The 25522-nt window shown below is 38.9% G+C and overlaps 1 protein-coding gene and 1 long non-coding RNA gene across 14 annotated transcripts; both read right to left on the bottom strand.

Moving 5' to 3' along the window:
* Nucleotides 1–333: 333 nt before the first annotated feature.
* LOC112191568 lies at nucleotides 334–4086 on the bottom strand. 13 transcript variants are annotated; one of them, XR_005808893.1, is made up of 7 exons: nucleotides 3807–4086; nucleotides 3078–3260; nucleotides 2715–2859; nucleotides 2301–2413; nucleotides 2145–2227; nucleotides 1228–1289; nucleotides 334–1077 (listed from the first exon to the last, which is right to left on the bottom strand). It is a non-coding gene; the product is annotated as an uncharacterized LOC112191568 (long non-coding RNA). The 13 variants fall into 13 exon arrangements; XR_002933011.2 differs by having other exon boundaries at nucleotides 1228–2064; XR_005808889.1 differs by adding an exon at nucleotides 2007–2064 and having other exon boundaries at nucleotides 2145–2413.
* Nucleotides 4087–20226: 16140 nt separating this feature from the next.
* Nucleotides 20227–22300, bottom strand: LOC112195022 (AAA-ATPase At2g18193). The gene has a single exon (XM_024335313.2). It carries the CDS (start codon nucleotides 22272–22274, stop codon nucleotides 20883–20885), a length of 1392 nt encoding a protein of 463 aa, XP_024191081.1. The 5' UTR covers nucleotides 22275–22300; the 3' UTR covers nucleotides 20227–20882.
* Between the last annotated feature and the right edge of the window lie 3222 nt (nucleotides 22301–25522).

Below are 25522 nucleotides of genomic sequence, written 5' to 3' on the forward strand. Positions count from 1 at the left end.
TGTCGTTTGAATATGTAGAGGCATGAACTTTTTTTGGTCTTTCTGTTGTGTGACTCAATTATGAACAACATATATACATAAAGTTCTATTGTTTCTGTTTAACTAAAATGACAGAAATATGTCGTTTGAATCTTAGGTCTTCCTGTTGCCTGATTAGCATAAGAACTATAGTTAGTCTGCTTCATCTGTGGTTTATGGTGATTTTAGACAACAGACATTTGCTTGAATTTTATTGTTTGATGTTGATTCAAATTTGAGCTTGTTTTGGTTCTTATGCCTGTCAACTAACACCTCCAATCTTGACATAATAAGATACATAGACAAAGTACTAGCTACAGCCAAAGAATCAATTTTTTATATATATGAATCTTTATATTAACAACTCCGGATGTACAAGTCATCAATGCATTATCTTGACTAATTACATAGAAACAAGTAGTTAACACAACCTTGTGCCTTGAGCAGCTTCAGTTGTAAGCATTTTCTTCTACTACTTCTGTTCATTCCAATTCTGAAGCAGAGGCGCTCTCTTCTCACATGGTGAAATGCTACAACTCTGTCGCCCGCTTTGAACTTCTAAACTCCTTGTCCAACATCGAAGGTTTATTATTTAGTCTTGAGCTACCTGATAATTATCCAAAGAGCAGGCAATAACAAAATGGAGAGATCCCAATGTACACATAATGTTATGTTAATTAATACAAGAGGCGCACAGCAAACACATAAATTGAACATGATTTAAGCAAACCTGGTATAGGAAAAGTAGCAATCCATGAACAGAATTGACCCATCTAAGAGGAGCTGAATCCAACCTTGGTGAATATATCTACGCAGAAAAGTTTTACTCACATAGCCTAGCAGCGCAAATGTGAGGAAGAATATGAACACTGAGTGTTATCTGGCAAAAAATAAAATATCAGCAGTGAGTGCTTTTGGTAAAAAAAAAAAAAAAAAAGTAATAATATGATCCTTCTCTCCACAAGTCCATTCCATATTCAGACTAGTTGCAAGCATAGAAACTAGAGGCTTCCCAGGCACTGAAGCCGTGTTTTTTTTTCTTCGCATTTGCATTTGCTCCTGAAAAATGTGAGAAAACCATTTTACCAAATTCAATGCAAGTACCATTTACCAATGTCTACATATACATGCAATATAGCCTAAAAAGGAAGTGTATTGAACACGATCACCATAGCAGACCAAAATAAATAAATAAAAGCACAAAATTACCATAGCATCTGCAAGCATCTTGTCAAAGCTTCCCTTCTTGTTTGCACGGTTGCACCATACTCCTAATGATATAACAACCACGTTTTATTAGAAGAAAATCATACCAACAGTTATTTCTTAGGCCAAGTTAAAGTCTAAAATCCAAAGCACAAAATATAAACTTGTGAAAAGTTTAAAGCTTTAATCAATGCAAAATGGTAAAGCCTCGAGCAATCTAAAGCTTGTGAAAAGTTATTACATTAGTACATTAATGCAAGGCAGTTACTGGTACCAGATTGGTCATCAAAATTTTGACAAAATGACCCCATTTGGATGAGTGATTTGAATCCCCAAAAAACAGCTAATATTCTATAGTTTAACAGCTTGATTAAACTATTAACAATAAATAGATATTTACATAGAAGACATAACCGGAAGTAATGCATGATTTCAAATAATTACTTCTATCCAATTAGTTCAAATACAATGGACCATAAAGAAAATGCATGGCCTAATAATGTCTAGGTCTATCAATGTTGCTTTGAATCCTAATGTTCAGGTTTTCTTAACAAATAATTTTTTTTTAATCATTCACCATATTGGACCTCTTTAGATAATTTTGAATTCCAACAGTAGGTCAGTTAACTTTTCAGTAGTAAAAGCAAGGGGAGTCTGCCTCAAAAAGCATAAAAAATGATGCTGACGAAAAGCAAAGATATACATGCAGGGAAAGCGAGTGCTCCCCCCAATTTACAAAGAAAATCCAAAGCAGAAAAGAACACAATCTGCAATCAACTGACTTGATACAAAATCATCAGTATAGTTTGTCTCAACTTTGCCATAAGCCATTGCACCAACCTGAAAATGCAGTGTTATAATAGAATTCCATTTTTACCATATTATATATAAAGATAACGCCAAGTTAGTACAAACCATACCACAAAGACAAGGTCCATATTGTTTTCAGCAGCAACAACATATTTTTGAATGCTAACTAATTTCTCTAAACTGTACGAGAGTCCTGAAATGCAAAAATACATCATGACATTCATAATGGATGTGACATGAACACTTCTGAAGTACAATATACTCACCTACACTTTCCGGGAGTTAACAGGTAAATACCGTGTCACAGGGTTCTTGATCATACGCATAAGTTTCTCACGCTTACCAACGGCAGATATACTCAGTTTCTGTAGTAGCTGCACTGCAACGTGAATGGCAGGATTAAACAAGCCACTAAAACAGGTATTCAAGAAAAACAAGCACAGAACATGTTAGAAGTCAGTTAAACTAAGGCATCGCCACATGGATGGTGGTCAATGTTGGCTGCTCGTTACAAGCATTTACATTCAACATGCTTTTCTTGTTTTACCAATGTGAGCTAAGTATATATTTGCATAGCATCAGAAATAAGATAAAACATGATGATATTCCTCCTCACATTTTATCAGAACAGAAACAATTTATAAAGCACAATGTAAGACAAGGAAATAAGATGGACTTACACATGACACTAGAGAACTGCTTAAACGTCCTTAGGATACAAACATATGGTTTAATCTCAATAAGTTTACCATCCTCGGTCTTCATATACACACATCGCAACTTCCCAGCTTTATTAATCGGGCTATCTAAAACCAGGAGGAGAGCCTGCAGATCACAAAATCCGGTAACATAAGAACGAAAGAAACTGTAAGCAATATTATACAAATTGAATTTCAGTAGCTGTTTTATAATCTTCTTGATTCTAATTTGTTCTATCTCTCATAGTCCACCACAAATTAACCACTTCGTAAATTAATCATCACAGTACTGTGGAAATTAACTTTTTGCTCATTCACCAAGAATACAATGCAAGGACCACTAACCTTTGTGAAACTCCATCATTCTAGAACTAGAAGTTGCTTTTCCACTCTCCCCAGCCTTGCCACTAACCAAACATGTATTTCCTGCAGCTCCCTTGGGTTTTTTGGCTGAAGTTAGCTCGCTCTTTCCCATCTACGCCCTTCCCTTCCAACCTCTGGATTTGTTGGTGGTACTGATGTAGGAGTCTACCAAAAGTAGATGAAACCAATTAGTTAATCAAGTTGAAACCGCCTGATATGATTTATTGATGATGCGAGGTTACATAATCATATCAGAGGAAGAACATCATATCGTGACCATACCCGGATGAGCATAAACTCCACCTGGAGGATACATAGCCCTGGTTTTCCAGTAAGAACACAATAACCCTCCCACAGCTCAGCCTAGAACTGAGTTTCAGTTTGCAAGAAGCTAGAACCCATATTCTAATCTCAACTGCTTTGTCTATTTATGTTTTTAAACTTCGATAGGCTCAGATTAAAATTGCAACAACGAATAATAATTAATTCTGACCAATACCAACTCCCTCCAGACTCTAGAGTACATCAGAAAACAAAAACCCAGAAAGTGAGAAAACTCCCCACAATCTCCGCCCAGAAAACCCCCCACAAAACCATCGCCCCATACCACCATCTCAATTCTCAACCATCAATAATTCCATCCAGATCGAATCTGAGAGAGGAACAGATCCACTTTTTGAATGAGAGAGAGAGAGAGAGAGAGTGACTTACAAGGAGAACTCGTCGTCCACCGTCAAGGAGATCGAGTGTCGCCACCGGCCGTGCCGCTGCCATCGACTGTCGAAGAGATTGAGAGTCTGAGAGAGAGATGTTTTCAGTTTCTAGGTTTTCCTCGAACCAAAACGATTTGAAGAGAATTTGGAAGAGATTGATGTTGGATTGATGCTGGTTTGAGACTCGGAAGAGAGTTCTGTTGTGTGCGAGAGCAAGAGAGAAGATCTACTTGAGAGTCAGGTGTGGGGTTTTAGGTTTGAGAGTGAGAGCGTGCCGATAAATTTGTCGGGCCAAAATTTCATTTGGTGTTAGACCAATATGTCTTCACGTTGTGCCAAAAACCCAAACTGAAAGGAACCAAAAAAAAAAAATTCAAACAAGTAAACAACTAAAACTAAATCAATCTCAGTTTAATGCACAACAGAAATCTGTTGTCTGAAACATAATCTTTTTTCAAACAGTTCTTTTCAAAAAAAAAAAATACCCAAACAACCAAAACTAAATCAATCTCAGTTTAATGCACAACAGAAATCTGTTGTCTGAAACCAACCATTTTTCAGAAAACTGATTTACCATGATATACACTATATTCAGACAACAGAATTTTTTCATTCTGTCGTTAAAATTATTCAGACAACAGAAAACAACCATTCTGTTGTCTGAGCTCTGTCGTCTGATGAGTTTATTGACATAGTGGCCACAACTGCAGTTTGTTGATCTGCAGAACAAACACAGAGCTGGTGGACTGATTCAAAGTATCAAACAACTACAAATGAGAGCTTTTTTAACCTCTTGCATAGCCATAGATCTTATAAACCTCCTGAGCTCTGTAACTTATTTATTTGAATTCTTGAGTGAATATTGCATAAAATGGGGAAATATTCAACTCATTCCTCCAAATATTAAAACTGATGAAAGTTTACAAACAGAAATGGCAATACTCACTGATGCTTACACAACACAAAGTAAAACAATAAGCAAATAAAAATATATTTCATTTCAATTTCTGAACTTTAACATTGATTGACACAAAAGGAATATGCAATCTATTTTCCCACAAAACAAAAGCAGCTAGGAACCGGGAACATTTCCACACAAGAACAAAAGCTTCAACATGACTCTAATCTAGTTGATAGTGTCTCTACTACTATGTTCAATAAAAGCTTCTGTACTGGTTCAAACAGCTAGAAGTGAAAGTTCTTGCAACCTCTTGCATCGCATAGTGTTTCTAAACCTCCTCAAGAGTTATGTAACTTTTTCACCTAAACTCTGAGTCAATATTGTATCTATAGACTTGGGGAATGGTTCAACTCATTCTCCCAACAGATTAAAGCTAGTGAAAGTTAATGAATCCTCATTTAAAGATCTGAACTTTAACACTGATCAACACAGAAGGAATGTTCAATCTGCTTGCCCACAGAAAACAAAAGCAGCTAAGACATCACATACATTTCCACATAACAAAAAAAGTTTCATCAGAATTAAGATCTTCTACTCAGTTGATAGTGAATCTAACATAACATAATCACAATCCTAATTCATTCCCACACAACAAAAGTTAGCACATCAAAAGCATAAGCACTAGCTAGCATTTGATTTCACTAGTATCAAGGCTTAAATCCAACGTTTACCAAAGACTCCAAAGACCATCTTGATGACCTTGTCAACCAAAACTCCTCTTCTGCCTTCAAGAGCCTCCCTCACCACCTTCTTATCCACCACAAAGCCCTTAGCTTTCATCTCCTCCACAAGCTCCCTGCCCTCCTCAGCCTTCTCCTTCTCAACAAACCCCTCGAAAAACGCCACATATGTACCGGCATTGGGCTGCATTCCCCTGCCCATCATCTCCATCACACACTCCTTTGCAACACCAAGAAAATCCGGGTCTTTGTCCTTAACCAGTGCCTTGATGATAACACTGTAAGAGTAAGCATTGGGCCTGTTGGCTTACATTTGCCATTTTCCATCATCCTGTACACAATGAGAGCATCTTTGGTCCTGTCGGCGTCGGCATATTCCTCCATCATTCTGTTGGAGAGGAAAGATCCTACATTGAAAAAGTGACAAATAAAATATAACTTATAAGTGGGTGGATCTCACCCAATTGTACCGAGGCCTTTTGTGATTAAAACCCAACACCTAACAGGTGGTTAAGTTGGGACAGTATCTGTACAATGGTGGGCCACGGGCCACGCTTGTCGCTGTTTAACATGGTATCAGAGCGGGTCATTCTCCAATTGCGTCTCTACATAGGCACGTATCATGAGCCCAAATTGGGGTTCCCTGTATTGCCATCGAAATTACCAAGTGTCCAATGTGGGCCTTGGATTGTATTGGCCAAGTCTCTAATATGAGGCTTGTGTCCCAATTTCCAATGTGAAATTGAATTAATTAATTTCACGTGCAGACCTTGAGTTAGGTTGCACGTGAGGGGGCGTGTTGGAGAGGAAAGATCCCACATTGGAAAAAAAGTGACAAATAAAATATAACTTATAAGTGGGTGGATCTCACCCAATTGTACTGAGGCCTTTTGTGATTAAAACCCAACACCGTCAGGTGGTTAAGTTGGGACAGTATCGGTACAATGGTGGGCCACGGGCCACGCTTGTCGCTGTTTAACACATTCCGGTCAAGGTGAGAATCATGGGTACATACCCATTCTTGACATGAGCCATAAACTCCTTGGCCTCCTTGAAAGTACCCACAGCCTTTAAGGGTGTTCACCTTGAGCTATCAGTGTTGCAACTATTTTAGGGTGTTGGGATTGGTGCTAGCTACTGTTACTGTGTTTTATACATGCTAATCCTGGATTAGTGGAGTTGTGTTTAATTAGTAACTATGAGAAAGAGGTAAGGTTAATGAGTTAATTACTTGATTAGTAGCACTCTGTCGTTAATCAATTAGTTATTTGTTAAAGTAAAATGAGATTGGAATTGGTTTACTCATTTTATTTCATAACCCCTTTATATAGGGAGAGAATTACAATGGAAAGAACAATTACAATGATGACATTAACTACTGATTGGTTCGTAATCCATGCTGATTGATGTTAATCGGTAATTGCTTGATTCCCTCTCTGTTAATCACTTTGACGAAGGCACACAATATGTTTTTCCTTTAACACTCCCCCTTGTGCCAAGTCAAAGACGAAATGGTGCATGAGTTGTTGCCTCACTAAAAACCTTGCCAAGTAACAATAAAAACCCTGTGGGACAAAAATAAAACTTGGTCGAAGGAAAAGAGCACAACGCACCTTCTACATTTGAGAATGACATGTGTGTGTTAGACTCCCCCTGACGTCTACATCTCCCCCTGATCATTACATTAATCGAGTGAGCTTGGAAAGTCTTCGCATTCCTATGCTTTTCACATGTTTCTCAAATGTGGCCTTAGGTAGTGATTTGGTGAACAAATCTGCCACATTCTCCTCAGACCTTACTTGATTCACTTGAATCTTGAGGAGGGTCTGTTGTTGCTGATTGTAGAACAACTTTGGCGATATGTGTTTTGTGTTATCACCCTTAATACAACCTAGCTTCATCTATTCGATGCAAGCTGCATTGTGTTCATAAATGCAAGTAGGCTCTTTAGTGGTAGAACTCAAACCACTAATCCCTCGAATATGTGCAATGATAGTTCTTAACCATACACACTCACGAACCGCCTCATGTACAACAATGATCTCTGAGTGGTTCGAGAAGGTAGCCACAAGGGTTTTCTTGGTTGATCTCCAAGATATCGCCGTGTTCCATTGGTAAATACGTAACCAGTTTGAGAACGACCTTTATGTGGGTCAGAGAGATACCCAGCATCAGTAAAACCAACCAAAACATCATTTGGCGTCTCGGTGTAGTGAGTGGCACTTTCGCCATCAATATTTTCTTCAGGGATTGCAATTCCATCTGCGGTCCCTCTTGTCTCTCTGTAGGGAAAGAACAGTCCCAAGTCAATGGTTCCTTTTAGGTATCGAAAATGTTCTTGATACCATTCCAGTGACGCTGCGTTGGCGCTGAGCTAAATCTAGCTAACAAGTTCACTGAGAATGCAATGACTGGTCGAGTAAATTGGACTACGTACAATAATGCGCCTATTGCACTTAGATAGGGAATTTCAGCTCCCAATACTTGTTCGTCATCTTCCTTTGGACGAAATGGATCTTTCCTTGCATCCAAACTTCGACCGATCATGGGAGTGCTAGCAAGATGTGCTTTGTCCATATTATATCGCCTGACTTTTGGACATATGCTGTCACGCCCCTGATTTTTACAACAATAAAAATCGATATATATAATCACATAATTATACATGCGTGAATATTCAGTCATCAATACAAATACCTGGAACATCTTTCCCTTAAAATAAGTATTTACTGATACACTTAATCATCCAAGATAACATACACTCGCTCCACAGAGTTATATATTATACAAATTTACGAATTTAATTGTCATCACAATAAAACGTAAATGCTCCTCAGAGCTTACTGCATAGCGGAAGTCATATATTGGCAAAGCCAACAAAAATTACTTCCTACCCGTTCTGCTGCCAACAAGCTCCTTCAGCTTCAGCCACGATTTTCCTGACCTGCAGGATTAGCCCCTACACCATTTACAATGGTGCACCGGGGTTGCCAAACAACAAACCCGGTAAGCTTCTTCAAGCTCGTATGAGTAACTCATGAACATCAATCAACAACTCACATCAATCTACTTAAGGAAACATGCAGCCATGAATCCTTCTAACATTCAATATCCTTTCCACAGAAAGGACAACATGAGTCACCGCTATGACCATGTCCTATTTGCTAACTTAACCATCAAGTAGCAATTCAAGTCTCATCTAGACAATTAAAGAAGAATGCCATCGAAACTCTCCTTTAAGCTGCATACCTATGAGTCTCAAGCAACCTCGACCGTTACTCCCATAAGCTATCATGGCAGATAACTAGAACTATATTGAAATTGTAATCACTCGTCCTAACCAGGACGTGATTACCTATTTCCTGCCTTGATCACCAACTGTGATCTATCACCATCTGTGATCTGTCACCATCTGTGACATATGATTTCAGACTCCGTCTAGTCAGGAAATCAACATCAAGGTCGCCATCTGCAACCTGTCACCATCTGTGACCTATAACCTTTAGACCTCATCTGGTCTCAGCTCAACCATTGATCACCATCTGTCACCATCTGTGACTCATGATCTTCAGACCCGATCTGGTCATGATGTCAAACATCAAGGTTACCGTCTGCAACCTGTTACTATCTATGATCTATCACCATCTGTGACATAAGATCTTCTTAGACCCTATCTGGTCTTGAGGTCAACGTTAAGTAAGTCACATCTGACCTAAAAACGTTACAAGCACCTAGCTTCGGCTTTCCTAATCTCTGCTCACCATCTGTGATGCATGATCTTTAGACCTCATTTGGTCACGAAATCAAACATCAAGGTTACCGTCTGCAACCTGTTACTAGCTATGATCTATCACCATCTGTGATGTAAGATCTTCTTAGACCCTATCTGGTCTTGAGGTCAACATTAAGTAAGTCACATCTGACCTAAAAACGTTACAAGCACCTAGCTTCGGCTTTCCTAATCCTTGCTCACCATCTGTGACCCTTGGTACAAAGACCAATACATCTAAAATGAGTCACACTTGACTCAAAATATAATATCAATCTCAATACTTTTCAAACAATAGAAAACATCTTTTTCTATAATATCGTTTCCTGAAAAGTCGCATTTAACAATAATATGAACACCATCATGCATATTATTATTCATCACAATCATTCACAAGGATATATATATTTCATCTAAATATATATATGTAGTCATTCGCTCAGGAATGCCTACTAATACCAACTATAGTTTGCAGTTAAATAATTAACGCCAAAACAATAATGGTACTTCTGTTCATAAAGGTCCTTGTGAGATTTACTCACCTTGAACTCCTGCTGCGTCTTCAATATAGAACCGAACCAAAACTATCACCAACCACTCGTCTGAATACTTCGTCAAGTACCTAATCACATATGGTTCCAACTTAGTAATGATTCACATTTGATTTAAGTTCGAAACCCCTGTTTTTGAACTAAAATCCCCAAAGTGGTGCCAATCGAGGCAAAACCACATCCGAGACCTCCCAAAGCCTTCGGAATACGTCCACGATCGATGTGACCAAACCACAAGTCGATCGGACGCTCGTATCTTCACGGTTCGAATAAATTCACCGATATGAAACGGCAAAAATCATAACAAATCCATTCGAACTCCAAAATTTGCATATTATATATCGAAACGCTCGTATCGACGAGTAGAAGAAATATAATACCAGAAACAGTCCCATACATGGCCGGAACACCGCAGGAACGCCGCCACAGACGGTGGCGCACCGCCGCCGGCCAAAACTCAAAATCTCACAAAACTCCCAACATCAAAAAGCTTCATCTAAGCATGCTTGTGAACTTTCATAACTGGATCGAAGTCAGAAAACAAGCTTAAGGGATCGAAAACTACCTCACAAGCCGTGAACAGTGATCCAATCCGTGTTGATCGAATTTTCACGTAAACCGGTCGAAACAAACACCAAGGATCGACCAGGGAGCTTGTTCTGAGTCCAACCAAGAAAAATCGAAGCCGTGCTGACGTCGGAACTGTGTTTTCCGGTCGGGTCCGATTTCTCCAATCTGCACCGCCTTGAACTGCCACCGAGACGGAGAATCGCCGTAAGAGAACACCAGAGGGACGACCAGACGGAGGAGGCGACCCTGCTGGCCAAGTTTCACGGCCGGAGACCGCCGCAGTTGGCCGGAAAAGTCGGGTCGGATGAGCCGGGTTCGGGTCGGGTCAGTCGGTCTTCTTCAATACTGAAGGCGCGGACGAGAGAGAAGAGAGAGAGAGGGAGTGGCTTCCGGAAAAGGAAAATGGGGAAAATGAAATATTTTTCTGATTTTTCCTTTATATACTAAAACGGAAACTTCTTCCGATAGCTCTAACTTCCTCATACGAACTCCGATTTATGCATTCTGCATGTCCACGAACTCGTATCGCCGCGCTCTACAACTTTCGTGAAGGAAGTTTTCCGAGAATCCCAACATATAAAAAGTCAAACTTCACACGACCCCCTAAACTGTGAAATTCAAATATTTATACGTACGAAAATCATTCCACTCCACATAAAACCTACGAATAAAGCATAATAACAATTATTCGTACAACTGGTCCATTATTAATTACCAAAATTACATAACAAAAATCCAGGTCATCACAGTCTTCCCTCCTTAAAGGAATTTCGTCCCGAAATTCACGCTTGCTCATCAACAAACAACTGTGGGTACTTCGCTCTCATATCCGACTCCAATTCCCAAGAAGCATCGCCCTCGTCATGGTGACTCCACAATATCTTGACCAAGTCAACTGTGGGTACTTCGCTCTCATATCCGACTCCAATTCCCAAGAAGCATCGCCCTCGTCATGGTGACTCCACAATATCTTGACCTATCCAAAATTCTAACAGGTTCAACAACAAAGGTCGTATCCGCGTGCACTTCAATCGTACCATAATCAATCACATGTGACTCATCCTGAACATACTTCCTCAACATAGACACATGGAAAACATTATGCACACCAGACATAGTAGGAGGTAAGGCAAGCCTATAAGCCACTTGACTTGCAACTTAATTGTAAACGCACTCTGTGGTTTAGAGTCACTTGACTTGGGTAATGTAAGGCCATAAGGCACTTTTCATATATATCTCTGAATCTAGATCCCCATAGAGATATGCAGTAACCACATCCATGAGCTGCATTTCCAGTCCTTCGGAAATTACTAAGCTAACTAAGTAGCGGAACGTTATAACTTCCATTACGGGAGAGTATGTCTCCTCGTAGTCAATTCTAGGGCGTTGTGAGAAACCTTGCGCCACAAGGCGAGCCTTGTACCTCAGGACTTCATTCTTCTCATTACGCTTTCTGACAAAGACTCATTTATGTCCTACAGGCTTTACACTTGGTGAGGTTAGCACTACCAGACCAAATACCTGTCTCTTTGTCAGAGAATCTAATTCTGCCTGGATTGTTTCTTGCCATTTAGGCCAATATGCTCTTTATTGACATTTTGCAACAGAGCGTGGTTCGATATCATCGTGCTCTATGGTTCCTTGAGCAACAGTATATATATCATCAATGTGTATGGAAGATCTTTCTATCAACTCATACGCACTCTCATAATCCTTTGAGATTTCTTTGTTCTCTGAAATCATTTCAAACATCGGAGCGTCCTCCAGTATTGATTCATGGACATAACTATAATCAGAGACAATCTCATGAGAGGGATTGTATACATTGATGATTGGTTTGTGCCTTACTCACCCTCTTCTTCCTTGGGTGAGTGTCAATCGAACCAAGTGACCTCCCCCTCTTCCTTGGGGAGCCACGGCCTCAACCACACCTCCACTAAGTGCGGTTGTAGTGCCTCTATCTGAGGCACCGTGCCCCTTGTTGGGGACTTCTAACCTTGCAGGCACATTTGCAGCTGGTATATGTGATCTCGTCACTTTTACGATATCAGTAAACGCATCAGGCATCGAATCTGCTACGTTCTGAAGATCGATTATTCGTTTCACTTCACTTTCACTTTATGAAGTGCGGGGATCAAGATGAGACAGAGTGGGGACAAACCACGACAATTCCTGTCGTTCCCTTGGAAAATCCTTTTTCCTATCTCCCCCTAACGACGAGAAGACTGTCTCATCAAAGTGACAATCCGCAAATCTAGCGGTAGAGAGATCGCCTGTCAAGGGTTCCAAATAGCGGATAATTGTTGCGGATTCATATCCAACATAAATACTTAATTGTTGGGGATTCATATCCAACATAAATACTTAATCGTCTTTGAGGACCCATTTTGGTGCGCTGTGGGGGCGCAATGGGCACATATACTGCTCAACCAAATATGCGTAAGTGTGAAGTGTCAGGCTCATATCCAGTTACCAACTGGTACGCAGAAAATGGTTGGCTAGCAGTGGGTCTGAAACGAATAAGTAAAGCTGCGTGCAATATTGCATAACCCCATGCAGATATAGGCAGGTTGGTGCGCATAACCAATGCCCTAGCCACCATCTGTAGCCTTTTGATGGTGGCTTCTGCGAGACCATTTTGTGTATGCACATAGGGTACAGGATGCTCTACATCGATCCAAATAGATATGCAATAATCATCAAATGCTTTTGATGTAAACACTCCAGCATTATCAAGCCTTATAGACTTGATAGGGTGATCAGGGTGGTGAGCCCTTAAATGTATAATCTGTGCTAGGAGTATTGCAGCATTTCTTGTGGACAATAAAACTACATGTGACCAGATTGTCGAAGTATCCACCAGAACCATAAAGTACTTGAATGGTCTGCATTCTGGATGGATAGGTCCACAAACATCTCTTTGTATACTGTGTAAGAATGGAATGTTTTGTTTTGTATCTTTAGCATAGGAAGGTCTCGATCCTGTTTTAGCTAAAGAGCAGGCCTTGCAAAACGAGTGATGTGCCTTTGAAATAGTCAATGAGGCATAATGGGAGGGAGGTAGTGCTTCTGGTACTTCAGAAAGCAATGACTGCATTTGAGCAATCCTAGAACCGACACCTTGCAGTGTGGCGGATTTTTCTCCCATTTTTCACTCGAAAGAAGGGATTTCCGTGTGAGTTCTTGAAAAATACGGATCATCATGTCACGACCTCGGTGCCATAGGCGGTCATGCAAAAGCCTGTATGAGTCAGTGTCCCACATTTCATTATTGGTGACAGTATAAGATTCAATGATCCGAATCGTAGTGAGGTACAGCCACTAAATTAACTCATAAGTTTCTCTAAGATGTGTTTCCTTCCACAGTCATTAGATGTAATATCAAGGTATTCAGTTCCATTCTCACGGTGCGTTTTTACATGATAACTGTTGGCACAAATTGCTTTGAAACATTAACAAGGTTCGATTAGCTCTTGGTGCATACAGAGCGTCTTTGACTTTAAATATATTTCAGATTCTTTAGAGTAATTCTATTTTAGTAAAATGATAATCTTTTCATTCTAATAATAATTTTTTTTCTAGATGTATTGCTTTACATCTTTATATTGCAATTTCGAACCATGTAAATATGTGTAGTAAATAAATTTGAATAAATTCAGTGCTTAAGAATAAAATTCAAAATTTATTAATGAGCCAACGATAATTAAATCAAGGTCTTGTTCTAATTCATCAAACCATTATTGAAATAAACTTTAAGACCAAAACAATAGTCTAAGTAAAAGTGAGGCATTATGCCTTCACAACTGTCTTTGGAAAATAAATAGATAAAGCAGGTCAGTCAAAATCTAGTGCATCCATTAACTGAGTAAGTTTCTTGTTGCCATTGAGGTCTGCAATTATGAGGTTGACATCTGGGTCATGGCCTCCTTCTTCCATATAGTGAGTTTCTTGTTCTTTAGACTCCCTATATCTCTTGTAATTGGCTGCTACTCTGTTGCTTGCTTGGCAGTTCTTGTACCAATTCCCAATGATTCCACACATGTAGCATGGTTCATTGCCAACTCTATTATGTTTGACTGAAGGGTTCTTAGGTGCCCTTTGCACCTTGTTTCCATGACCTCTAGGGCCAGCACCACCATCTTTGAGCCATACATTGGGAGGGCCTCCACGGCCCATATTATGACCCCCATGTCCCTTGCCACGTGGTGCATTGTTGCCACGTGGGTAGGGATCATCACATCCAATCCCCTTTGCATTGGGGTTCTTTCCACCGTTCACTTTTCCATAATTAGCCTCAGGAATTTTCTTTGTTCCAATAGGTCTGGCATTGTTGTTTAACAGAACCTCATTATGCCTCTCAGCCACTTGCAGTAGGTTGATCAGCTTGTTGAAGGTTGTGATTCTTTTGTTATCATACTCCAGCCTATACTGGTTCGCTAGTATGATTGCTGAAGTAGGAAAAGTGGAAAGAGTCTTCTGGATCATATCATCTTCTGTGATTTCCCTTCCACAGAAATTTAGACATGCCTTTAGGTGCAACATGTCCTTGTTGAAGTCATTTACCCTTTTATAGTCAAGCAAGCGGATTTCATTCCACTGAACGGTCAGTTCTGGGAGCAATGTGTCATGAATGTTCCCAAAACGTCCCTTAAGGGCATCCCACAGTTCTTTTGGTGTCTTCAACTGAAGGTATTCCCAGCGGAGGCTAGGATCAATATGTCGCCTCAGAAACATCAAGGCATTTGCTTTCACCTTATCAGACTGTCCATCGTCTTTGGGGTCAGTGGGAGTTTTGATGGTGGCAGTGTAATCTCTTGCCACAAAGGCAGTTTCTACATCGGAAACCCAACGGTGGTACTCAAGTCCGTCTGAGTCCAAAATGTCAAACTCAGATCGAGTTGGATCAGTCATCTACATAAACAAGAGATAATAAATAAATTACGCAGTCATAAAGACATCCACGTGAATTATTTTCCAAACGTATGAATTAGATTTCAAGACCAAGATTCTTAATGGTCACATTTTTTTTTCCGATGCTACGTGAAAATGCATTATCACGGTAAGTATGTATGTATAATGCTCATGAATTTTCATTATCATGGCAAAATGGAGTTTATATGTTGTTAGCATTCTAAACAAGTAATAATCATAGTACGTAATAAATAATAAAAACATAGCATATATTAAAATAAATTACATGGCATGCTCAAATTGCACAAATATATACCAAAATATATGTTACACATAATAATAGCAATAATATATCATGCGTAAAATAAGCAATAACATAACATAAAGGCATGCTTAGGAATATATAAGAGTAAATAAAATTCACAAAACATGTTCACAATTGCATAAATAATATATAATAAAATATATATGGCATGTTCAATATAAAGTATAAACTATAGCATAATTGAAACATGCTTAAACATAATTATGTAAAACATAAATAACAAGGCATGCTTAAAATGATTAAAATTACCTAACCAAACATGCTCAAAAAGGTCTAATTATTATAAAAATATATCAGAGTATGAAAATAAATAAATGAAGGAGAACATACTTGTTGTTGAGAAAATAAAACAATCCTAGTACACGCGCGTGTTGATGCAGGCGTGCGTAGCGATGTTTTTGGACTTGAGAAAAACTTGGCTGCTTCCCCTTTTTTTTTTCAGCAGTGGGCCTTATTTTTTTTTTCTTTTGCTTTTTTTTTCTCTGGGCTGCAAGCCTTTTTTCTTGTCTGGGCCGCAGGGCCTCTCTTTTTTTCTCTGGGCCGCAAGGCCTGTTTTTTTCTATTTTTCTAGCTGGGCTGCAGAGCCCTTTTTTTTTTTCAATTACCACTTTTTTTTTCTTGGGCCGGGTCCTGTTCTTTGGGCCAGGGTTTTTTTTTCTTCTTCTTCTTTGTTTTTTTTTTTTTTTGCGTCTTCTTCTTTGTTGTTTTTTTTTTCTGTTCCTTTCGTGTACCAGTGGAGGCAGCGTCGGCGACTCCAATCTGGTACACCCTGAAGGCGGGGCTGCAAGGTTGAAGGCGAGCTGCGGTGTATGGGCACGGGGATGGGCGAGGGGCCTCGCGGGGATGGGTAGCGATTGGTGAAGGGCTGCTGCAGGCGCGGTTGCTGGGCACTGTGGCAGATGCTGGGCTGCGCAGGTCGTAGGTGGTGTGCGCAGGCGGTGGCTGATGCTTTGCAACGGGGGCTGTGCAGATGGGTTGCTGCTGATATGGATGGAGCCAGTGTGGGCTTGCGGTCCCCGATCTGGATGAGCTGGTGGCCGAACCGGACATTGCTGGGCTTGCTACTCTTGGGGGACTGCTGGGGAATGCCGCTGGGATTGGTGTGGAGGGGAGCAGACGGTGTGCAAAGCTAGCCAGCTAGGCCGGAAGAAAAAAAATTCTTCTGAATTGGGTGGCGGCAGAGAAAGGAGAAAAAAATGGTTTTCTTCTAGGTTTTTTTTTTTCTTTTCGATAGAAAGAAAACTAGAAAATTAGGATTTTTTTTTTTATATCTTTGGCTATTGGCTCTGAGCATGCTGATAACGTGTTAAAGTAAAATGAGATTGGAATTGGTCTACTCATTTCATTTCATAACCCCTTTATATAGGGAGAGAATTACAATGGAAAGAACAATTACAATGATGACATTAACTACTGATTGGTTCGTAATCCATGCTGATTGATGTTAATCGGTAATTGCTTGATTCCCTCTCTGTCAATCACTTTGACGAAGGCACACAATATGTTTTTCCTTTAACATTATTATTATTATTAATTTTTTATTTTATGGCTATTTGGCTAAGAGTAACCAAAATTTTAAGTCTCCACAAAATAAAAACCGATCACGAAATGTTATTAGCTATTTTACCTTAACCTTAACCATCTCCGACGTTGGCCATTCTCAATCAAAATGGCATTCCAAGAAGTAATTGAGTCCGGAGACGATGAAACTTTTCAATATGATTTCTTTTTTGATGAATTTTCTAATGTTATTTTTCAAGGTCTGTGCAAGAGAGAAACTATAGCCTTCCACAATCACAGCATACTTAAACATGGGAATGCATAATGTTTTTGCATTAAATTTAGGAAGCTGAGACACAACCTATTTAACCATGTACTAAAACATGGGTTATAACAACCCACAACTGCAGCGTGTTTAGCTATAGAACCAGAGCTTGTGCACTTGTTCAAATAGCTAGTAAAATGAGTGCTTTTTGAACCTTTTCCACAGCCACAGGGCTCTTGAACCACCACATGAGCTCTGTAACTTCTTCCACTTGAATTTGAGACAATATTTGTATAGATGGGGGAATCATTCAATTTTATTGTCACCAAAGATTAGCGAAAGTTAGTAAATAGAAATATATTGCTAATTGAAACTCAGGACAGCACATGATGATGTAGGATGAGAATTGACCCAGTTTAGCAGAAAAACCATAAAAGTAAATAAGTGGCGTAGAATCAAGAAAAGTGATTGGAAAATAGGTAACTCACACGTAATAAGGTTACTAGCCACTGGAATATTCAAGAAGATTTGGTTTTGGACTTTTCGGGTTTCTCGTGCGAAAAGTCAGGTTTTGATTTTGAATCAGATTTGACTAACTTTTTGGCCAGAATGTCCGTTTGAGACTCATGATACCTTTCCATAATGGGAACGACGAGATCTTCAAGACTCACTTTAGTGAGCCCTATCAGATTTAGGCCAAAATGTATCGTCTTAATCATCCGATTCGTGATTTAATATTTTTAGGCTAGTTTTACATTCTTTTTATTTTAGGTTTTCTAGTTTATTTTGGATTTGTTTTGTTTTAATCCGTGGGCTTTAAGGTTTCATTGTTAGTCACCCTAGGCTTTCTTTTCCCATATATAAGCAACCTTAAACGGCTGCAGAACCTATCTTTCAACTTTTAATCAATAAAATAGAGAATTTTTTCTTTATCTCTGGTGGACTCCAGAACCCTTTCTTTAGGTTTATTGCTGGTAAACCTAATTATCAATCAGACTGCGTCAGGTGGTGTCAGAGCCAGGTTTTTCCTGTCTCTCTTATTTACCTCGATTATCCATGGGTGACGAACGTACAGCCCAAATTACAAGAGCGGATTTGGATGGCCTTACCGCTCAGATGACTACTCAAATTGCTGCCATGAACGCTCAAATGGCAGAATTTTGTGGGTTGTTGGAAGGAAAAAACAACAACAACAAATGTAACAGAGGCGGGGCAGGACAACGTGCTAGAGCTCCACGTGGTGGTGGAGGTGATATTAACTATGATTCCGAGGTTCTCATAACCAAGGGTGATATTCCTTACTTTTCTGGTCACATGAGCGTGGAGGATTTTCTGGATTGGCAGGTTGAAGTGGATAGATTCTTTGAGATCATGGAGGTTCCAAAACACAAGCAGGCTAAGATGGTTTCTCAGAAGCTAAAAACAGATGTTGCTTATTGGTGGGATCAATTGCAGAGTTCTCGTCAGAGGCAAGGAAAAGAGCGTGTTAGAACATGGAGGAAGATGAAAGGTCTTCTTAACGAAAAAATTTTCCCTAGAGATTTTTGTTTCAAGAATTATCCTCCTAAGGTTTTTGAGAAGAAGCTAAAGTCCAAAGAGTTTGCTTTGCCCGTTGAGAGTAATAGTTTAACTGAAGAGAAGATAGAAAATTTTTCAACAGAAGAAGCCCCACAGGAAATCATCCATGATGAAGAAGAGATTAAATATGAAATTGCTCGTGTTGACATGGTTATTAATAATGAAGAAGTTTTGGAGCCTGAGATAAATGATTCAGAACCAGATGTCATTCAAGAATGCAACCTTGAGAGCTGAGAACAATATACTAAGGTTGCCTATGAAAGCCAAAATGCATATGACAAACTCATCTTTGGTGTTGGGTTCATGATTGTGCCATCAGAGTATGCAGAAGATCCGGCCAATAATCTATAAGTTCAATTGTCTATTTTTTTCTCAGGTCTTTTGTCTACCTATTCTTGTCCTTTATTCAAGAGGAACTCGAGGGAGAGTTCTTTCATAGTGGAGGAGAATGCTGTAGGACGAGAATTGACCCAATTTAGCAGAAAAAACCATAAAAGTAAAAAAGTGGCGTAGAATCAAGAAAAGTGATTGGAAAATAGGTAACTCACGCGTAATCAGGTTACTAGCCGCTGGAATATTCAAGAAGATTTGGTTTTGGACTTTTCGGGTTTCTCATGCGAAAAGTTAGGTTTTGACTTTTGATTTTGAATCAGATTTAACTAACTTTTGGCCAGAATGTCCGTTTGAGACGCATGATACATTTCCATAATGTGAACGACGAGATCTTCAAGACTCACTTTAGTGAGCCCTATCAGATTTAGGCCAAAATGTATCGTCTTAATTATCCGATTTGTGATTTAATATTTTTAGGCTAGTTTTACATTCTTTTTATTTTAGGTTTTCTAGTTTATTTTGGATTTGTTTTGTTTTAATCCGTAGGCTTTAAGGTTTCATTGTTAGTCGCCCTAGGGTTTCTTTTCCCATATATAAGCAACCTTAAACGGCTGCAGAACCTATCTTTCAACTTTTAATCAATAAAATAGAAAATTTTCTCTTTATCTCTGGACCTCTGGTGGACTCCATAACCCTTTTTTTAGGTTTATTGCTGATAAACCTAGTTATCAATCAGACTGCATCAGGTGTTTAGGGTTTAGGGTTTTTAAACTAGAGGCTGTGACAACCTCTTCCATAACAAGGGCTTTTAAACCAATGAGCTCTGTAACTTCTTCATTTAGAAGTCTATTGTAAATGTGGTATCATTACCCAAACATTAAACTATTCAAAATTGGTATATACTATATAACAGCAATATCCTAATTCATACTTCCACAAAACAGAACGTAAGACATCATAAACAAATCTCTTGAATTTCAACTATAACAATAATCGCCATAGAGCTTGTTAAATACTAGCAAATCCAAATGCATAACTGCACAGCATAAGCTAGAAAAGCCCTAACATTCCATTACATTTCAATATTTTCAACACTAGTCAATCATAGAACTAGTAAACAACAGCAACTTTAGTTCATGCCACAGTACACAGAAGCTAGGACCTCCAAAACATTTCCATTTGATTTCAAGTTTTTAACTTCTAACAGTACTCTATTTATATCTACAAAACACAGAACACAGGACACCAAAAACATTCCATTTGATTTCAAAGCTTTTAACTTCTACCACTGACCCAATTATCTATCATGTAGCAAAACCAATAAGCATTAAATCTACTTGCCAAAGAGAATGTTGATGAGGCTTTTCACTACAGGTCCCCTTCTTCCCATGAGCTATCAAATCAAATTGACTCACCAAAATGCGCATTAGCATAGACACATTTTTTCTCTTTTTCCGTTACTATCAAGAAGATTACAATAGTCACAAGGCCCAACAAAAGGGAGACCATCTAATCTAGGATTGCATCCGAATCATAGCGGAAGATATATCTGATATCAAAAAGGGGTTATGGTTATCTATAAGACTCAAAATTCAAAACGGGAAGATGCAAAGTTGTCATTAGGTTACTGATCAGGTCTGTTTTTTCTTTGCATCTTCATCTGTTTCTTCAATCTCAATGTTGTTAGTCCCCTCGCCTTTGATTTTGCTGCTCTCGGATTTCTTTCTTTTGAGGAAACAGACAAGTCCTTCAAGAGCAACATCAGCATCATCACTCTTCATTAGCTCCTCTGCAACTTCAGCAGGGGTCACCTCGGTGCTCTCTATTAAACCTTCAATTTCTCCACAGAGGCGATGAGCGTTGCTTTCATGAATGCCAAGGTAGTTAGAGGCTAAGACTCTGAACCCGCTCGGGGTGCAATACGACATATGAATGTGCACATCCATTCGACCAGGACGCAACAATGCAGGGTCTAGTTTATCCTTGTTGTTGGTGGTGAATACAATAATTCTCTCGTCACCACAGCTCGACCACAGACCATCTATAAAGTTCAATAGTCCCGAGAGTGTTAACCTGGTATTAGATTGTTCATTATTGCCCTCCTCTGATTCTCTGTTTTGTAGGTCCACGGTGCAATCAATATCCTCAATGACCAAAATAGAACGATTTGAAGTAGACAGCATTATCCTCCTCAATTCTGAGTTGTCATAAATACTAGTAAGCTCCAAATCATATACATCAAACTTGAGATAATTAGCCATGGCTGCAATCAAACTTGATTTGCCAGTACCGGGTGGACCATACAACAAATACCCTCTTTTCCAAGCCTTGCCAATCTTCCTATAAAACTCTTTCCTCCTCACAAACCTATCCAAATCCTCGATAATTGTCCTCTTAAGCTCGGGGTCCATAGCCAATGTGTCAAAAGTTGAAGGGTGCTCGAGATCTATTGGACCCGAATACTGGGAATCAAGCTTGAGAACCTTTTCCTCTTGTCTAATTGCATCGGCCCGAGCCAACACATGTTGCATGTACGAGTCTATCACCTTGGCCCTGTGCTTCTTGTTGAAAGTTAGCTCAAACTGATGCTTCTCATTATTACCAGAACCACCTTTCTTGTCTTCGGCGCACACAAAACACCACCTAAGCTTAATGCCATCAAAGAAATCGATGATTTCTTGGTCTTTGTCAACGGCAATGTTCAGAGTCTTCTGCCCTGGTGTTTTGCTCACTCGGAGACGCTCATTCAAATCACTAATCTTGGTTCGGATGTAGACTTCCGCTGCTTCATAAACTTGATTGCTGATGTAGCCACACTTCTCATCAATAATGATTGTCATGTCCAAAGATCGAGGGGTGTAGAAGAATTTGTTGAAGATCGAGAAAATGTATGAGCGCAACTCATGAGGCAAGAGTTGGTCCATTATGGAGCGGACCAACATGATGAATGCCGCCAATGAGGCATAGGCCGAAAACAAGGACGAAGCCGAGGTGGGCATGTCTTTGAAACTGAGAGGATACATTGGAAATGTGACTGTGCATCTCCGAATTCAAGTGATGGGACGAGGGATGAAGATGATGGTGTCTTGATTTATAGAGAGTTGGATAAGTAATAGTCTTGGACAAATGTCAAATAGGCAGATACAAAAATTGTGTCTGCGCTGGTTTGCTTGGGCTCCAAGTGTTTTCAGTGTTCAAGCCGTGTAGAGAATCCTCCTATTAGGCATGTACAACTTTAGACCCTCATCAACCTTTTAATCTCACAACAAATCATGACAATGGATTTCAAAAGACGAAGCATGACATGTGATTCAAAAAGCAAAGCATGGTAACTGATTTCCATTTTTGCAACAAACATGGTATTAATATTGACTTGGAACTTGGGTGCTAGCTAAGAATTGTGAATAAAAATAATTTATTTTTAAGACTTTTCATAGATAATCGGTGAGAGACAGCATGTCATTTATCATAATATTCTACATTTAAATTTACTAAATATTTTAGTTTTTTTTTTTATACAAATAGGACCTTAAAAGCAAATTTATCGGCCTAGTAACATTTGGTGTAGTGGCATTAATCTCTCTTTTGCAAGTGGGAGGCTGTAAGTTTGACTCATGAAAGACTAATTATTTTAATTTGAGTTTGATCATGTAATAGAAAAAAAAACACAAATTTATCAAAACTTATCTATTTTACGTAACTATTAATTGTTCTCATAGCACAACGAAAACTAGTGTGTGTGTGCACAGAGAGAGAGAGAGAGAGAGAGAGAGAGAGAGAGAGAGAGAGAGAGAGAGAGAGAGAGAGAGAGAGAGAGAGAGAGAGAGAGAGAGAGAGAGAGAGAGAGAGTGCATGTCATTTATCATAATATTCTACATTTAAATTTACTAAATATTTTAGTTTTTTTTTATACAAATAGGACCTTAAAAGCAAATTTATCGGCCTAGTAACATTTGGTGTAGTGGCATTAATCTCTCTTTTGCAAGTGGGAGGCTGTAAGTTTGACTCATGAAAGACTAATTATTTTAATTTGAGTTTGATCATGTAATAGAAAAAAAAAACACAAATTTATCAAAACTTATCTATTTTACGTAACTATTAATTGTTCTCATAGCACAACGAAAACTAGTGTGTGTGCAGAGAGAGAGAGAGAGAGAGAGAGAGAGAGAGAGAGAGAGAGAGAGAGAGAGAGAGAGAGAGAGAGAGAGAGAGAGAGAGAGAGAGAGAGAGTTGGGTGCCCAGAGTAAAAATTAGAAAAGGCCAAATTACCCCTCAAATTATGTTAGGTGGCACACTTACTAACACCGTCAGTGACGTCATGCACATATATTGGGTTGGAGTTGTAATTTAATGCACTAAAGTTTAATTTATGTATAGAAATTCGTAGTGGCCCTATTTTCAGTTACTCTTCTTGAACTTTTCCCTAAAAATGAATTGAAAGACGGATAAATGATAGGCTATTTCTATACACCTAAATAGATGCACAAAAATGCCTATAACTTAACCCTACAAGAATGTCGAAAATAGTATAGGTAAGTAGGGATCGTTCCCGCAAGAGATTGTGGTCCAATCACTAATCTAGAGACTCAAAACAAAATAAACCTAAACTGTCCAGTTATAAAGATCTGACTGGCAGACGACTCTAAACTATTCTAAATGTCACGAAAATTTACAGACAGACTCTAGACATGATAAACTAAGTACTGACAAAGTTTAATAATTTTTGAAGGTGTTTTGGTTGACGAACTAATTAAATAAAAACGAAACACTAAATGACTCCGAAAATAAAAAGACTTGATTCAGGGTTTTGAAAATCAAAGATAAAACAAGTTAATTAGAGAAATTGCATCCACCACCAATCAATCAAGTAAACTAATCATGTTCAACCTAATTTCCTTTATCTATGGATGAAGATGCTCAAGTTAACCCAACGCCTGAATTAACCTATTGTTCTTCCTTACTTGTATGCTAGGTGAGAGACGCTCAACACCTAACTTATTTTCTAAAATGCAACCTAGGTTGACGCAACTCTAGATTTAACACATAGAAATCATTACGCAATAGAAAAACGAGACATCACAAGGCATCTTGAGTACGACGCGTCTCAATTAACCTAGGAACCTAATCACTCGCCTTATAGACGATTTACTACTCTAGAACTCTCAACGGAACCCTCGAAACAAGGCACAGGCAATGATCATTCTTAGCAATAGAATCCTAAACATGCAATCTAAGTTGCGCACCAAAGAAAACATGCAAAGGAATCATCAATGTGAAGATAGAAATTAGATTCTCATCCAATAGATAAACAAAACTAATTGAAAGTCATAACAAGTTTACAATCATGATTTGGGGCTTCAACAACCCCTAACAAAAGAGTTAGTTTCTCATAGAAAAGAAAAACAAAAACAAGCTAAAGAGAAAAATAAGAAGTTGCAGGAGAGAGGGGAGGGAGAGCCGGCAAGAGAAGCCCCGAGCTGCTGCAGATTTATCTCCTTTTATATACTTAGAGGTTGCCTTCATCTTTCTATTGTGTAGGAAATCCAAAACCTAAAAGAATTAGGGCTCACGTGCTTAGGTGGAGTTTTCCTATTGGCTCTTGAACTTGATGACTTATTCCAACCATTCACATCGCCCATTAAGTCAGAATATGATGCAAAAACTCGTCCTCGGGCTTTTCGGTGTGATTTGGGCTTCAAAACATAAATTCTCGTTCAACCTCAGATTCACGCGCAGCCTGACCTTCTTGTACTAAATCGGCCATAACTTCTTATAGAAAAATGATATTGACGAGCCGTAAAAAGAACTGGAAACTAGACATCTGAAGCTTTCCATCAATATAAAGATCATCCTCTGGATAATTGTGAGCTGGTCTCAGTGATCTGTCGAACTTGACTGATCTGCACAGGCAGATTTGCCGATTTTGCCTTTCAATCCCTCTTTTACTTCTTTCTCCTTCTTTGCTCAAAATACCTATAAAACAAGTAAACAATGTAAATAAAGAGAAAATACACTAACTAACAAAGAAAGTATAGAGGTTAATGTTATTAATATCGCATAATTATGCTCCTATCAATAAATTAGGTATTTAACTCTTGATGACGGGTTCATATTAAAAATAAGGGTTATTATCACAAATGGTACCTGAACTTATCATCTATCTTATCGATGGTACCTAAACTTCAAATCTGATCACACCCAGTACCTGAACTTTTCGATTTCATTTCAAATGGTACCTATCACTAACTTCCGTTAATGTTCCGTTAAAAAC

Source organism: Rosa chinensis, chromosome 3 (genome assembly GCF_002994745.2).
Source record: "Rosa chinensis cultivar Old Blush chromosome 3, RchiOBHm-V2, whole genome shotgun sequence".
NCBI lineage: Eukaryota > Viridiplantae > Streptophyta > Magnoliopsida > Rosales > Rosaceae > Rosa > Rosa chinensis.

What these genes read in the sequence shown, in the direction of transcription:
- LOC112195022 (XM_024335313.2), bottom strand. Translation starts at nt 22,274, where the DNA reads ATGTATCCTCTCAGTTTCAAAGACATGCCCACCTCGGCTTCGTCCTTG.